General features: G+C 54.7%; 1 protein-coding gene across 1 annotated transcript; it reads left to right on the forward strand.

The window, feature by feature from the left end:
* The first annotated feature begins 11,678 nt into the window (after positions 1–11,678).
* On the forward strand, positions 11,679–14,475 carry LOC131203116 (homeobox protein not2-like). Its single transcript, XM_058193053.1, has 3 exons — positions 11,679–12,660; positions 12,971–13,173; positions 14,308–14,475. Exons 1-3 carry the CDS (start codon positions 11,679–11,681, stop codon positions 14,473–14,475), a joined length of 1,353 nt encoding a protein of 450 aa, XP_058049036.1.
* Positions 14,476–15,704: the final 1,229 nt, after the last annotated feature.

Raw genomic sequence — 15,704 nt, forward strand, 5'->3', positions numbered from 1 at the left:
GGAACTGGGGGGGGAGGGAAGAGGGTGGTTTTGGAGATGGGGGGAGGGGATGGAGGGGGGGAAAGGGGGGTAAAAATTTTTGTAAAAACTTTTTCAATTAAAAAAAAAGAATTCTATTCTATTCAGCTCAGACTATGTTTTCCATTTCTACAGCCGCCTATTCTGGCCAGTGAGCTGAAGGCCATCCAAATCCCCATCTAGGGATTTGAATTTGAATTCCAGCAAGGCAACTTTAAGGAATCGACCAGGTTGCCCAAATGGCTGCAGTCTTCTCATCCAGGGAAGCAACAGAACCTTCTGGAACACCAGAACATTCCATCCAGAAATGGAAGCTGCCAAAGTAAACGCTGTGAAACTACAGGGTTTATTTGTGTGGAGAGGTCGACACCCCTCCCTCCCCCAAGATCCCAGGCAATTAGCAGCCCTGGAGGAGCTAATGAGCTGAGCTTGAAGAGGTGTTAATGGGTGGGAGAGGTGAAGGGAAAACAGGGCCTTCCAACTAGAGAGGCTGCCTGGGAAAGGGGCTTGGGGATCCTTATCTCCCCCCAGGAAAAGGCTGGGTTGTTCCTTGCTTGCCTGTTGCAAATGTCTTCCTGTCTGGAGGAAGTGCCCTGGCCAGGGGGAAGGTGGCAGCCTGGTTTCAGCCCCAGCAGTGGAGCCCCCACTCACAGGGCCGGTCCAGAGAGCAGGACGTGCCGGTCAGAGGCAATTGTGCATGTGCAGAAGCAGCCCATGCAGGCTTTGCGCAGCCGAAGCACGATAGTGCCATGCCGTTCCCAAGCAGCTTGTAGCACCTGTCCAACCTTCTGAATTTGGGAAAGGCTGGCCTGATGTGGTTGAAGAAGAAGAGATCCCCAGGCGGTCGACCAGATTGTGAAGTTTAATCTCGCTAGCTGGAAAAGGTAATGCAGATGTATGTCTGTCAGGTCTTCGAGAATCTAAGGAAGACGGAGAAGAGGGCTGTGGCAGGGGAAAGGTCGCTCCCCCTCTAGCAAAGAGACCAGCTTCCCTTGGACCCAAACAGAAGCAGCTGGCTGGCACAGCATGTCAAAAGTGCAGTCTTTCTGCCACCCAGACTCCTGGGAGAGAGGTCATCCAAGAAAGCCAGTTGCAAGCAGATCGAGAGCTGAGACCAGAAAGCCTTTCTTTGCACAGCTCATTGCTGACCTGTGGAATTTATTCCCACAGAACGTAGTGATGGTCATGGAAAGAGGTTCGATCCATCAGCACAGGACTGGTTTGTGGGGACTGTCAGCCTCGGGCTCTCTATTTGTGCATTTTAAAGGCAGCTGCGCTGGCTGGGGAATTCTGGGAGTTTACAGTTTGGAGACCCCTAACACAGCTTATGTATCATTCAGGTTTCCCCCAGATTGGCCTTCAACATGATAAATGATGATTATGATGATGCCGCTTCCTGTCTGCCCTGCATCTCATTAAGCCAGTCTTCCATGAGACTAATGGCTGCCTTCGTACCTACGGAGGGGTGTCATAGCAATAGTGGCACTGATAGCTGGCCTCCCTAAGTGGGTCCCAGAGTTCAGAGCCTGGTGCCCAGGTTGCCCTCTGCCAACAGAGGCCCAACCCAGAAGGGGTGCTTGGCCAAGAGTTGGGATTGGCCTCTGTGAGCAGAGAGCGGGGAGGCTTCCCTGGGCACTCATGGCTTTGCAGTGGGGCTCAGAGCCAGGAGGAGGCTGGGCAGGGAGGGAGGGAGGGCAGCCGGTCAGTGTTCTGCTGGAACCTCTGGTGGAGGGAGCATCTCGGACCAATGAGCTATTAGCAAGATAATGATTGATTACTTTTTATTAATATTATTATTGGAGGAATTGAGGTTCTATGTGGGGCCATGTATTGTTGGGTTATTATTGTTTGTGTGTGGGAATTTTCTATTTTATTTTATATGTTTCTATTTTGGATGTATATTTCCTACCATTGTGGCTCAAATTAAAACACATCTTAGTTTTGGCTTTGGCAGTCTTAATAAAATAAAATATAAAATAAATATCAATACCTTATAAAATAAAACCAATGAAGCCCATTTCCATCAGTCACATTTGGGAGCCAAATGTTCCTGTGCATCTGAAGCTGCTTAGAGAGGCTGGTGTTGTCTCTCACAGAAGGAGAGACCCCCACCCACCCCAATCCCACCCTCACCCCCCACCCTGGGTCTTAAGCTGGAAGGTTTCACTTGGGGATCCAGCAGGTATTTTAACAGGATGAAAGCTCCAGCCTTCCCTGGAGAATTGCTACCTGCTGGGTCCCAGGAGGGGCTCTCTGGGCAGCCAGGGAGCCCTCCCCCCTCCCTCCAGGGAGGCTGAAGAAGCCTGGGTCCCTTCCGGAAATTTGCCTGGCTGGCTGTGCATTTTCCCCAGACTGGGAATCCACACAGGGCTTGAGCCAAAGGGGATTCAGCTGTTAATGACCTCCATTGTTGGACAGGGCTACTGATTCATCCTCCCCAAAAGGGCAGAGTTGAATGGGCCACTTTTAGCCAGAATCTGCATGGCCTTGAGCAGCTCTCTCTGGGTGTGCAACCCCCCCCCTCCATCCACCCTCCAGGGAAGCTTAATGGCCCCTAAGAATCCAGGGTACTTCACACCCTCCCTCTGATAGCTCAACATGAATGATTAAATTTACCGGCCCATTCACAGAAACTGGATAATTATCTAGAAGACAAAGATAAGTGACCTATTGGAACAAAGCAAGAAATAATTACTTCAGGAAACTTTCTTCCGGCAATGTGATTTGAAATCAAATCCAGAGATTTCATAAGTTACAATATTATTCCTTACTTTACACTGGCCTTCTAATTACCCTGAGCAATTAAGTGATGCCATATAATGCAAATTCTAGCTTTTTGCAAAACTAACAAGGCAATGAGGAACCTTCACACTTCAGCAAAGATTATCTATGCTTTGTGGTCATAGCCAGCTTCATGACCATGAGATAAGCTTGCATGGAACAGTCTTTAAGGTGATTGCTGGTCTGATGTAATTACAGCCAAGGGCCATCAGCCTCCTGGCCCTTTAGCTGCAGTGGAATCACGACCTTTGGTGTCTGTGGGAATCGAATCTGGTGTGCCCCATTCCACAAACTTCACTCCCTCACAGTTGTGTCCTCACCTAATCTCTGCAGCAGTCTATCCTGTCTTCCAAGCATTGGTCTTTGACAGCAGAGCGCCCCCCCCCCCCGGCCTTTGGCCGAAAGCAGCGGCCTGCAATGGCTCCCCCAGCTGGATTCCCTGCTTGGCCCTGTCCAGTCTGCTCAGCCCCTTCCCCAGGTCATCTGGACTGCTGGACAAGATGCGGGTCGCCTGGACGCCCATTCCTCTCAGCCCTTGCAAGGCAGGAGCCCTCTGGGGGGCTGCCCAGCAAAGGGACCCCTTTGCCTCTCTGGCTGACTTCAGGGTGGGGGGGGGAGGTTGCTTTCTGGAACACCAATCCAGGGATAGGTATCCTGCCCTTTGCGAAGGGAGAGAGGCTGGCCTTGCTTGCCAGGTAAAACCCTTTCAGGTGCCTAAAGAATGACGGCACATTTGATGCCATGGTTAAGACACCAGACTAGACACAGGGACCCGGGTTCTAATCCCGTCTAGACACAAACCCAGCTGGGCGTCTCATAGCCCTAGGGAGCAGAATTCAGGGCAAACCCTCTCCAAAAACCTTGCCAAGGAAAGTGCAGGGACTTGGGGGTGCACACACCTGTGAAGAACGTCGTTTCATTTTTCCTCAGATGTCTCTTCTGTAAGCTAAATGCTCCCTGTTCCTTCCGTCTCTTTTCCTAAGACATCATCAGTTTTCTGATTTGTTTTATTGCTTTTTTCCAAATATGTTCCCATTGCTGAGAGGTTTTCTTAAACTGTGGTGACCACATAGGATCTCTGTGCTTGAGGCAAGGAAAGGCCCGAGGAAGGTCAGATCCTCTGCTTCGGGGCAGGAGCCTCCCCCGGCTGACTCAGGCAGCTTGAGAGCTACAGTGGTCCCAGAATCTCTCCACAAGTGCTATTTTTGAGTCAGAGATCCTTCCAAGTGGGAGCTTCGCAAAGTTATTTTCCAGCATTCAGAATTTTGTTCTTGTCTTTCAAGAGACAAGGATTGATGAGCATCCAGGACCCCCTTCCCAGAATTTTAGGCAGATATTGGGGGGGGGCAGTCAAGTCAAATACTTGCCTGCTTACTCCCCAAGACTCCTGTTGTGGCTAGCCAAAACAAGATACCCACCTGGGGAAATGGGGTTTATTCTAACTAGGCCCTCCATGCTTTAAAGGTGGTATGACAGGACAAGTAGGCATGGTGCTTAATTCATGGTTTTGCAATGAACAGGGCCAGGAAAACACCCGAAGCCAGATGCCCCCAGACCCATCACCTTCCAGAGAGGGCTCAGTCGTCGCCCCCTGGACCAAAAGAGAGTCTGAAGAGGTGGGGGGGGCGTCCTCTGAAGTCCAAGGCTTCCCCCTGGTCAGAGGCCTTTTGGAGCGCTGGCAGTGGTGGACAAGCTGAGCTGGTCTAGGAAGCAGCCCGCCCTTGCTCAAATGATGCACCCAGGGACCCTCCGGGCTCCACCCATCAGCTCCGCAGGGCAGTGGGTTTGGATTCAGGGCCTGGGGTATACGGCAAGTGGGCCAAGCCACCGAAGCCCAAGGTGCCCAGGGAGGGGACCCTGACACCTTCTTCCTGGCCACCCTGCTTTCCTCCATCTGCACCCCCTGTGCAATCTCAGCCTCCCAAATCTGCCCCCTCCCCAGCCAAAGAATCGAGAAAGCCCCAAGTTGGCCAAGGAACCCCGGACAGGCCTCCTCTTGCCCAGGTGGGCATCCGCAGGTGGGCCAGCTCTCTGCTATATGTGTGCTGGTCACTCTGAAGCAGCTGGCCATCCTCCCTCCCTGGCAGCCCCAGCTGAGATTGGGATGAGGTGTGTGGGAGAGATCGCTGGCATGTGGGTGTCCTTCACAAACAAACTAGGATGGAAGGAAGCAATTCTGCCCCCCACAGACACAAAGAGGGCAATGGTTCTCTTCGGCCCTTTGATAGGTGTGAGTCGGCGGGGCCCCATCCCGGGACAAATAAATCTGTTTGCTTTCCTGGGGGAAAAGGCTCTTTGGGAGAGCTGTTCTCGGGCAAGCATGTTTAACCACTTTATGGGGTCTTATTTGCAGAGCTGCCTCTGCAGGCTCCTTTGAAATAGGCGGAGGGCGGGGTGTTGCTCTGCAGCTGCTCCCCAACCTGCTCTCTGGGATGCAAGCCCAGGGTGGGGTGGGGGGTGGCCAGCCTGCCTTTCTGAGTTGCTGTGTGCCTTGATCAGAGCCAGGCTGGCTGCAGCCTCTGCCTCCTCTCAGGATAAGCCCAGCCAGCATCTGTTTGTGGGGCTTTCCCAGATCACAGGCCCAAGAAGCTGCAGCTTTTAAGGCTCCCAAGCAGTGCATCTAGGTCAGACCAAGGCAGTCGCCCCCCTCCCACATAAGAGTATGTTAGGAAGGGCGGGCAGAGGCCCTCCTGCTGACCAGGAACTCCTGCCCTGGACTGTGTGTTCATCCTCCCTTGGGATAGTGCCAGGTCTCTGCTCAGAAGAGGGGTCTGCCCCCCAGTTCTGCAGCCAGAGCTGCTTCGATTCCTCACTGTCAGAATCCAGAGTTGCATTGGCGGAGAGAGAACCCTCCAGGGCAGGCCTTGCTCTCTCCCCTGCTCTTCAGAGCCAGCATCCTCCTGGGGGGGTGGATAGGGTCTTGGTTGGACCCCCTGGCAGTTGAAGCTGGCCTTTGACTGCCCCCCTCCCAAATGCTGTGTAGGCATCCTGCCCCATCCTGTCTCCCTGAACTTTATCAGCCTCGCTGAGTCCTTCCCGTGGCCCCTGGCTCCCAGCGTGCCATCGGCCCCTGAAGAGGGAAGTGCCTTTCGAGGCTTTCAGGCCACTGCTAATCCCAGCTGGGAGGGCAGGAAGGACAAAGGGCGGCTGGCTGGGCTGAGGCCCCTCCCATCTTCCCACCTGGGCCCCCTCCCTCAGCTAATCCCATTGGCTTCCTTCCCTGCCACTTCGATGAGGAGGATTACACTGCCCTTACGGGCATTGTCCTGCTGGGGCTGGGCACTTCCTCTCACTTCAGGATTAGCAGAGCTCTACATGCCAAGCCCACCAAGGGGTGTGCATGTGGTGGGGGCTCTAGATAGGACCTTAGGCTCAGCTACAGCAGTAGCAGCCACATCAGAGAGGGGAAACCTCAGGGGCTGCATGGAAAGACCCTCCAGGGCAAGCATGGAGGGGGCTCTGCTGTCCTGGCCCAGCCAGCTGTGCTCCCCTCCTTCCTTCTGCGGATGGGCAGGTTTTCTGTCCCACTTTTGAACCCTCCAGAAGGGCAATCCGAGGCTGCTACTCGCCCTCTTCTCAGGGTCTCTCTAGAGTTCAAAGAAGGGGGAAGAAAGGCACATCTTTTTGCTTCTAGCAACCTCCCGCAGGCTCTCCTCCAGCAACACAGAAGGGTTTTTTTTTGTGAAAGAGCAAAATGATGGGAGAAGAGACCTGATTCGTTATCTCTGCCTTTTCTGCACATCCAGAAGTCTCTGTGGCTGCCCTTGTTGCAAGGCTCCGGCAGCAGATTCTTCCCGAAGCCCTCCTCCCCTTCGACTAGAAAAACTCTCTGGGAAACTCGGGAAGGTTCCTTCCGGGAGGCTTCCTCCACCCCGTCTCCGTCCCCTGGATCCCAGATTCCATTGGTCAAGCCGTTGTCCAGGCTGCCTTCTTCCTCGCGGTTATTCTCACACCAGGTGGCTTTCAGTGGCTGAGCCGGGACACCAAGCACAAATCAAGAAGAGGGCCGTGAAAATATTTACAGACCCCTCACATCCTGGACATAAACTGTTTAAACTCCTACCCTCAAAACGACGCTATAGAGCACTGCACAACAGAACAACTAGACACAAGAACAGTTTTTTCCCCGAAGGCCATCACTCTGCTAAACAAATAATTCCATCAACACTGTCAAACTATTTACTGAATCTGCACTACTATCAATCTTCTCATCGTTCCCATCACCAATCTCTTTCCACTTATGACTGTATGACTGTAACTTTGTTGCTGGCAATCCTTATGATTTATATTGATATACTGACCATCAATTGTGTTGTAAATGTTGTACCTTGATGAACATATCTTTTCTTTTATGTACACTGAGAGCATATGCACCAAGACAAATTCCTTGTCTGTCCAATCACACTTGGCCAATAAAAAATTATATTCTATTCTATTCAAATGAATTTCACTGCAGTCCTGGGATGGAGTTTCCAACTTTGGGTGCTATAAAGTAACTTGGGAATGGAGCAATTTTCCACGTGTTGTTCTGTTGGTGTAGCAGATAAAACTCGTGCGAACCTAGCTCCTTCCTGGCTTGTAACTTAAACAGACAGGTCTAGAAAATGCTTCTCCCCCCCCCCGCACCCGCTCAACCCCCTTATCTCCAGATGCCACAAGTGAATTGGACCAGAGGGAAAAATGCTGAGTGTGAATGGATTTGATCCCCTTCGCTCCCCACACACAAACACACATACAGCCGCTCCAGCTGGGTTTGTTTCAGGAACTTGGTTTTCTTGCATTCCACTTGGGAAGGGGAGACTCCTTCAGGAAGAGCCCTGGAAATCTTTCTGCAGGGAAGCACCAGGAGCTCATCTCAGCCACTCCCCCCCCCCCTTTGGCAGGTAATCTTGTTTCATGCTTAATCAGTTCCGCTTCTTTATTCCTGACTGGAAGATCCCATAAAAGTGCCACTGCACACCAAGGGAGCCAGGCAGATCCCATCTGCTCTTTCTGAAATAGGATCAGTTTTGCCCTTGCCCCCGCCCTGAATGTGGGCAGTGCACCATGGAAGCCCCTGTTCTACCCTCACATTTGGAAGTGCCTTTTATTCCTCAAACATAAAGTTAAATCCATCCAAGGGGGGGAAAGGAACAGGAACTGTGGAAAGGGACAGCCTCACACACTTCACACAAAAACACCCTTTGCATCTTCAGCACAGGGCCTGAGAGGTTTGGGCATCAGCAAGACCCCTGTGATCCAGGGCCGCCCTGGCAGAATCCGGACAGTGGAGGGAGGGAGTCCTTGGTGCTCTCTGAGCTTTCATTACCTATGGGAGAATGCCAGCCATCGGTCTGATGATCTCTCCCATCCTCATCACTTGCACTGAAGCTGCCGGGGGGGGGGGGAGACGGTGGAGGGGAGACGGGACATAACTGAGGTGTATAAAGCCATGCATGCCTTGGACAGAGTAGCCCTGGACAAGTTTTGCTCCCTGTGGCCAGAGATTAGGACGGAGGGGGGAGGAGTGGGCAACCCGTTAGGGAAGCAGACAAAAGGAAGCATCTCATCACAAGCCCCAAGGACCCTACCACTAGCATTCTTCCTTACCCCGATTTATTAATTTAATTAATTAAAGGAGATGATGACCACTAGCTAGAACAGCTCCAAAAAGGATTGGATAAGTTCAGGAAGGACCGTCTATCCAGGGCTAGGAGCCTCGACTCCATCTTACCACCAGTTTGGGAGAGCTCCCTCCGAATCTCACATGCAGGGGGGCAGCTGCAAGGAAGGAGGGGGTCTCAGTCTTCTTCTGGGGAACGTCTTGGAGGCCTCTGGTTGGCCCCTGGGAGAAATAACTGCTGTTGTTTTGGCAAGAACCAGCTGTGGACCAGGGAGCTGAGCCCAAGCCTGGATCAGTCCTCTAGTTAGGGAGTCTGAGCTGGCCATCAGCAGGGCATTGATGAAACAATGTTCTCTTCTTTAGCCCCCTCCACCCTCTCCCACCCATGAGTCTTCTCAGGAGCTGCTTTGGTCACCCGCTCCCAACCAGGGAAGGGACCCACAGCCATGGAGGCCACTTCCAGAAGAGCCATCATAAGCAGGAGGAATGGCAGCCACATTTTGGGGAGGGTGATGCAGACCTGTCAGGGAGGGGAGGCATTGGCTTGCAGCCCTATAGGCCCAGACATAGCAATCCACAAAGCTGGACAGGCCCAGGCTTGCTGATGAAGGTCATTGTCCATGCTAATTGCTGCCCTTGAGGGCCTGGCCTCTCCCTCCCTCCCTCTCTCTCTCCCTCTCTCTCTCTCACACACACACACTCCTTGAGTAGCCTGTAGAATTTCAGTTTTTCTTACAAGCAGGATGAGCATCCTGGGAAGATAGCATAATCATTCAATCAACTTTCAATTAATTAATTGACACTTGAATAGTAACTCTGGGCAGTGTGGGTAATAGGACAATCAAAATACATATAAAAACGATTAAAACAGATAATTTAAAAGATAAAAACTAAGAAACAAAGCAATGTCAAAATTCACCAAAAGCCCTCATAATTCTGTTTCTGGTGCTGAAGGAAGATTCTCCCCCCTCGCCCCACCCCCATGGCAGGGAATGCAAAGGGGGGGGGGAATGCAGATGTAGGGAAAAGGTAGGGAGATGTGGGGGAGGGGAACCCTCTCCTGGTGCTCTCCTGGCTCCTGGAAGGGCTACCTTTGGCAGCAAGATGGGAGCTGTGCCCGCCCCCATCTTCTGGCCCAAAGACAGACAGCCTTGGAGGTCACAGCAGCCAAAACCCCACTCCTATGCATCTTTTCTCCTGCAGAATTAAGACTGCTTTATCCTCCTTTAGAGGGGCTATCCCCTCAGTCTGACCTCCCCCCCAAAAAACCCCAGGCACTACCTCCTCTGGCTAACTGCCCAGTGGAAAACATCTGGGGGGGTTCAGGCAACATGGTTCTTGGATCAAGAGAGGAAGGCACCAAAGGGACAAACACCACTGTGGCACCTCTGGCCATGCTGGGGAGAGGTGGGAGCTGCTAGGCCCAAGGGCCTGCCTGGGCACTGTGGCCTCTGACCCAGCCTTGGTTGTTCTGAGTAGCACCTGCCCCTCTTCCACCTTGGAGTCCCCGGCTGTGAGAGGTGGGATCCATGATTGGATCTGGGGTCAGCTGGGATCTTTCTTACCTGGTTGTTAGAACCCCGTTTTGCCCATAGAACTCAAGGCAGTGTAGGCGGCCTTCGCTCCGATTTTATCCTAACAACCACCCTGTGAAGCAGGCTGGGCAGAGGGAAAACGGCTCAAAACCACCCGGTTACATTCCGGGACTGGGAAATCCCGCGCCTACCAATGCTCTCGTAAGTCGGAGCTCTTCGCTGGGAGAGGCCGGGCGGCCGGCCAGACTCCCTAAACCAGGCCGGCGGCGACTGGCTCCGGTGCTGCGGGCAACCTGGCTCGGCGCCCGGTCCGGCGGTTGCGCTGTCACTCTGGCCCCGTTAGCCGCTGCGCTCATTCGTGGGCTGCGAAGGAAAGCGGGGATTCTCGCTGGGAAGCCTCGCCCCCGGCGGAAGAACGGCCCTAGGCAGGGGACGCCTTTGCGAGAATGGCGGTCCCCTTCTTGCTAGGGGAGGATGGATGGGGGCCTTCTGCCCCCCCACGCCAGGTCTCCAGGAGGGAAAAGCATTTCCTGGTTCTCCCCCTATTAACATTCCAAGCACCTTGCGAAGAGATGAAAGCGAAGGGGCGGCGGCAGCCCCTCCTCCCGCCAGATGTGATTATTATGGGCTGCCCGAAAGGAGGGCTCCTTTTCTGCGGCAGGACAAAGCTCCTGGCCACTTCAAAGGCTCCTAATTGATGCTAATGACTATTAGATGGAACAGGGCCTTCTTGGGGCTGGGGGGGGGAGCTTTTTACAGTCCCAGTTCCACAAAGGGCTCCTTCCTCCATCCTTCTCCCGCAGGGCTTTTCAGAAAAGGGGGCCCTCCTATGGTTCCCCCCTCCCCGTTTGCACTAGACATCCTGCAGGTTCATTTCACTTCTTTAGCCCTGAGAAATTTCACACCTTCAGTGCCCCCTTTCTCCGCCCCCCCCGCCCCCCCCCGCCCCGCAATGTAGGCTGGCAATACCTACATCTCACTTCCAGAAGGAGGTAAACATTCCCCCCCCCGCCGCCGATGTTTGTGAAAAGAGGAGACTGCCAGGATGATTCCCCCACTGCCCTTCCTGGGTCCTTGCAGTCCCAAAGTCCCCATGTCTCCCGGAGAGTGACCAGCTTAAGCACAGATGGATGGACCCCCATGGCCTTACTTCCGTGGGAAGTCTGTGGGGTGACTGGGCCTAAAGAATGTCCATGCTTTGGTTGGACACAGGGGCATCCCCTCCAGGCCACACTGGCCACAGTACGTGGACTGACACCCTTTCAGTCCCTCCCTGCCATGGCATTCCTGCCATGCTGGCATACAATTTCTGCAAGAGGAATTGGCGGCTCCATGCTGTGCAGTCCACAACTAGTGGGCCCTGGCAGTCTCAGAAAAGCTATGCAGAACTGGAGACCACTAGGAGATCCCAGGCTAGACTGGGAAGCTGGAAAAACTCACCTTCCCATTTTATGTGGAAAGCAACAGGGAGAGGCCTCCAAGTGCTCTGGGCCTCACAAGGAGTTGGTGCCTCTTTCATCTAGGAATTCTGCATCCCCATCAAAAATGGGCCACTGATAGCCCACTCGGGGCAAAGGGGCTTCTTGAGTGGTGGCCCCCTCCTCCCCTGGAAAGGCACTGTGGCCACCTGCCTTTATTGGCACTGACTGAAGGGGGAGGGGCCAGAATCCAAACCGCTGGATCGTTTTGCTGAAAGGTCTGAAAGTATTCGGAATCCATCCATAAAGCTGAATCAATGAAAAATGGATGGACGGAATGACTTTGTGTTGCATACCGTGACTGCGGAAGCCTCCGTGGGACACCATGATACACGAGCCCCACATCCCCAACAAGCAGCGCCCTCCGGTCTCAAGACCGCCAGACCAATGCGCCGGGGAGGCAGAAAAGAGGGAGGGAGCCCCGGTTCTCCGCCGGGCACCGCCAGGGCTTGGCACCGCTTCAAGCTGGGACTCGGAGCGCCGTCTTCGAAGCCACTACCCGCGCGAAGCTTCGGGCTCTGGGGCCTCCGCTCTGCCCTTCTCACACCGCTGGGCAAGGCCGCCTTTCAGCTCGCGCCGAGAGAGCCCGCAGCCTCAGCCGAGAAAAGCCGGCGGCTGGGTCACTCCGCGTTCTCCGCCCGACGGCCGCTCCTATGCCAGGGCGGTCCGGGGCCGCGCACCTTTGGGCAGGCGGGGCCGGGCCACGCCCTCCGGCCTTGCGCGGGCCTGCCTCGCACCCCTATAAGGCCCTGGCGCCCCCTCCCCGCCGCAGACTCCGTGCCCCGTCCGAGGATGCTGCTCAGTTCACCACCGGACCCCGCCGCCGCCCCGCCGCTCGTGGTGCCCCGCCGGCCCCAGCTGCCGCCGCCCTCCAAGACCAGGAGCCGCTTCGATATCGAGTCGCTGCTAGCCAGGTCGGAGCCGCCCCGTCGGGAGTCGCCGGTTCCCGGCACCTGGGCCGCCGCTACCACCTCTTCCTCGCCCGCGCTGCACTTCGGCTGCGTGGCAGCCACGCTGCGCTTCCCGGCCCTGTACCTGGCCGCGCAGCAGCCCTTCCTCTCGGCCCCGACCTGCCGGTGCGCCGCGCCCGCCTGCAAGAGGTCAGGTGAGGAAGCCGCCCGATCGGTCTGCCCGCTGGGGGATCCCGAGGCCCGTCCGTCGAGTTCGTTCCTGAGCCCGCGAGGTAGACTGCGGGTGAACCTGGACGCTCCACAGCATTATAGAGCCCGCTCCGCCTGCCGTCCAGGCAGAGGCGTCTGAATCGGGCTCAGCTACGCCTCTCCCGCCGCCAGGCAGAACCAGCAGGTTTTGCGACTGTCGGATGGGGAAAAGGGGTGGGTGGGGCGCGCGGCGGTGGTCCTGATCCAGCATCTAGCAGGAAACGAAGTCTGGTCTTTGTGGCCGGGAGGACCTCCGGGAAAGGCCGTCGGGGTGCCCTTCCCGGAAGGATCGGGTGAGCCGCTCTCCGAGGCTCCGGCAAGGAGAAGCTCCTGCGGGGCAGGGGCTGAAGTCCGCTTTCCCTCCCGGTCACTCTCGGACTCCTTTCGCAATTGCAGGCCTGGAATTCTCGCGGTGCACGGGCTCCCTGGGGCCGGCCCTTCCCTGGAGACCCGGAGGTCCCTGCAAGCTGAAGCGAGTCCGCACCGTGTTTACCCCGGAGCAGCTGGAGCGTCTGGAGAAAGAGTTCCTGAAGCAGCAGTACTTGGTGGGCTCGGAGCGCTTGGACCTGGCAGCCACCCTGCAGCTCACAGAGACCCAGGTAGGGAGCCCCCCTCCTCTCGGGGCCTGGAGAAGTAACCTGGGGGGGGTTCCCAGGGTTCTCTCACATCAGGAAGAAGCAGGGTGCCCTCCTCTGAAAGCAGCAGCCAGAAACTGGCAGGATCATCAACTGATGGGTGGTGGTGGGGGCATCTCTGGCTTGAAGGCTGCAGCTGCTGTGGCCAGTGAGGGGAGTCCCTGCTGTCATTCTGGGCAGCACAGAGTGTGTTACTCCGCCTCTGTTGGCAACCAACTATTGAGGGCTCCCTCTTTAAACCTTTTACTTTTTAGACTGAAGGCTGCTTGTCAAAGCTGATGGCCAGGCCTGATTTTTATTTTCCTCCAAGGCTGGAAATAAATAGTAAAATCGGCAGAACAAATGAAGCACCTGGTTCCACCTGCAGAGCTTCTGATGTTGATGGAAGAATTAGTTTTGTTCTGATTTAGTTGCCTAGATACAGCAGTTGAATGACAGAAAAGGTTTTGGAAGGAATGGCTACGTGAGGCTGTTCATACTTAGCTTCCCGCAAAGTAAAAAGTGGAACTCTGCTCATCAGCATAAATTCAGCACAAGGGGGACCATCAACACACGTCTCTATCAAAAATTGGGCCCATTTTCTCCTTGCCTCTTTCTGGCCTGATGAGGAATTGTACCCTTCCCAGAGGCACTTTTTTATGAGATGGGTAGCTGTACAAATCGGATAAATGACATAAATAAAATTCAGGGGAAGAATAATGGCTCTTTGATGGGGGTTTAAAGTCCTGCGAAGATCCGGGAGGCTTCCTCTGTCCCCAGAGCTGTGTCTGGAGCTGGATACGAATGTCCTGTTCCCATAATAACATAATAACAGATTTGGAAGGGACGTTGGAGGTCTTCTAGTCCAACCCCCTGCCGAGGCAGGAAACCCTACACCATTTCAGACAAATGGCTTTTTTTTTTTTTGCTTCCTTTCCTCAGTGAGATCTAGAAGTGTAGTAAGTAGTCTAGTAATGTATCTAGTAATCTAGTAGTGTAGTAAGAAGTCTAGTAAGTGGAGTATCTATGGGCCTCCAGGCATTGCTAAGGCCCCTTTCAGCAGCCCAACGGGGCCGGGGAATGCTTGGGCTTCAGGGCTCTCTCTCGCTCTCGTTTCAGGTCAAGGTCTGGTTCCAGAACCGCAGAATCAAATGGCGCAAGCAGAGCCTGGAGCAGAAGGCAGCCAAGCTCTCCTCGCAGTTCGGGGCAACACGGACGACCCCCTCTGGCCGGCTGGATGGGCAGGATAGTGACAGGGAGGATGAGGACCTCAATGTGGACCTTTAGCCTTGCCTCCTGCCCCGAGGATCTTTGCAAGCCAGGCCCCTGGGGGGGGGTGGCCCCTCCTGCCCACTGGAAGAAACCAGACGGTCAGTGCAGGTGGAGACCCAGATCAGAAGGCCCTGCCTGGTTCTGTTGGGTGGGGGAATGGCACAGTCTGGGCTTCTGAAGGGGGCCTGGGTCAGCTAACCTGCCTTCTGAAAGCCTGCCTGGATACGCTGACTCTCCCCTCGCCACGTGTCTGGTTTCCAGCCTGGCCCCTGCTCTGCCCCAGAAGCTGCAGATGGGCCCCATTGTTCCCTCTGGCTTGGAGTCTCCAGCTGTGATGGATCCAGTGGATTCCTTCTTAGGATCCCTTGGGGGGCCCTGCCTGCCTCCAAATGGTGGTATACAGCTGTGCTCCACTGATGAGTTTGTTTGAGGGTTTTCCCCATTTTAGTTAAATCAATCCACCCACCCTTCTCAGACTGTCCTGTGCCTCGGGAGGGGGGGATGTTCTTGTCCAGCCGCACAGGCATCCCCCCCCCATTGGGGAGATTAATGCAGAAATGGAACCAGGCCTATGTTCTTGTCCATCACCAGAGGAAGCACTTCTGCTCTGGGCTCACCAGGTTCCCAGCCTTGAACCCCTCAACTCTGGGGCAGCCTCAGCTTTTGGGTGGGGCAGGGCAGGCCCTCTCTGTCTGCACCAGTCATGAGGATTGGGGGGGGTCTTGTTGCCAGGCCCTGCATTTGCCCAGCCTCCTCCCCACAACTCCTGTCCAGTGCCCATCCCGGACAGCTGGAATGGCTGCTGGTGTGCAGCTGGGTGAGGAAGGGCTGGGTGAACCAAGCCCTTGTTGTCAGGAAGCAAGCTATGGGGGAGTCTGTGCCCTTTCCTCATCACTGGCTGCCATTCACTTGAAGGCTCTGCTCCCACTTGGCACCTGGCCAAAAAGACAAAGCGCGCGTGCGCGCGCGCACACACACACACACACACACACACACACACGTGTCTGTCCCCCAGGAGGCTCCCTTTGGCCAAGGCCTGCCCACCAATTCTGCTGCAGGACTTTAAAAGGAGGAAGAGGAGGAGAGCTGTGGGTCATTGGTGCTACTCTGCAATCTCAGGAAAATGGAGAAAATAGCTGCCTCTTTTGCTTACTTGTAGGATTCTTGTAAATAGCTCTTTACACTTATTTATTTATGTAGGACTAGCTGAATTTTTACAAAGCTGTAAACCTGCAACTTAATTT

Source organism: Ahaetulla prasina, chromosome 8 (genome assembly GCF_028640845.1).
Source record: "Ahaetulla prasina isolate Xishuangbanna chromosome 8, ASM2864084v1, whole genome shotgun sequence".
Classification (NCBI taxonomy): Eukaryota; Metazoa; Chordata; class Lepidosauria; order Squamata; family Colubridae; genus Ahaetulla; species Ahaetulla prasina.

Bases quoted from the DNA above. Each gene is read 5' to 3' on its own strand.
- LOC131203116 (XM_058193053.1), top strand. From the start codon at position 11,679: ATGGATGGACGGAATGACTTTGTGTTGCATACCGTGACTGCGGAAGCC. The intron at 12,661-12,970 runs GCAGAGGCGTCT...TCGCAATTGCAG, and splicing joins CCGCTCCGCCTGCCGTCCAG to GCCTGGAATTCTCGCGGTGC. The intron at 13,174-14,307 runs GTAGGGAGCCCC...CTCTCGTTTCAG, and splicing joins TGCAGCTCACAGAGACCCAG to GTCAAGGTCTGGTTCCAGAA.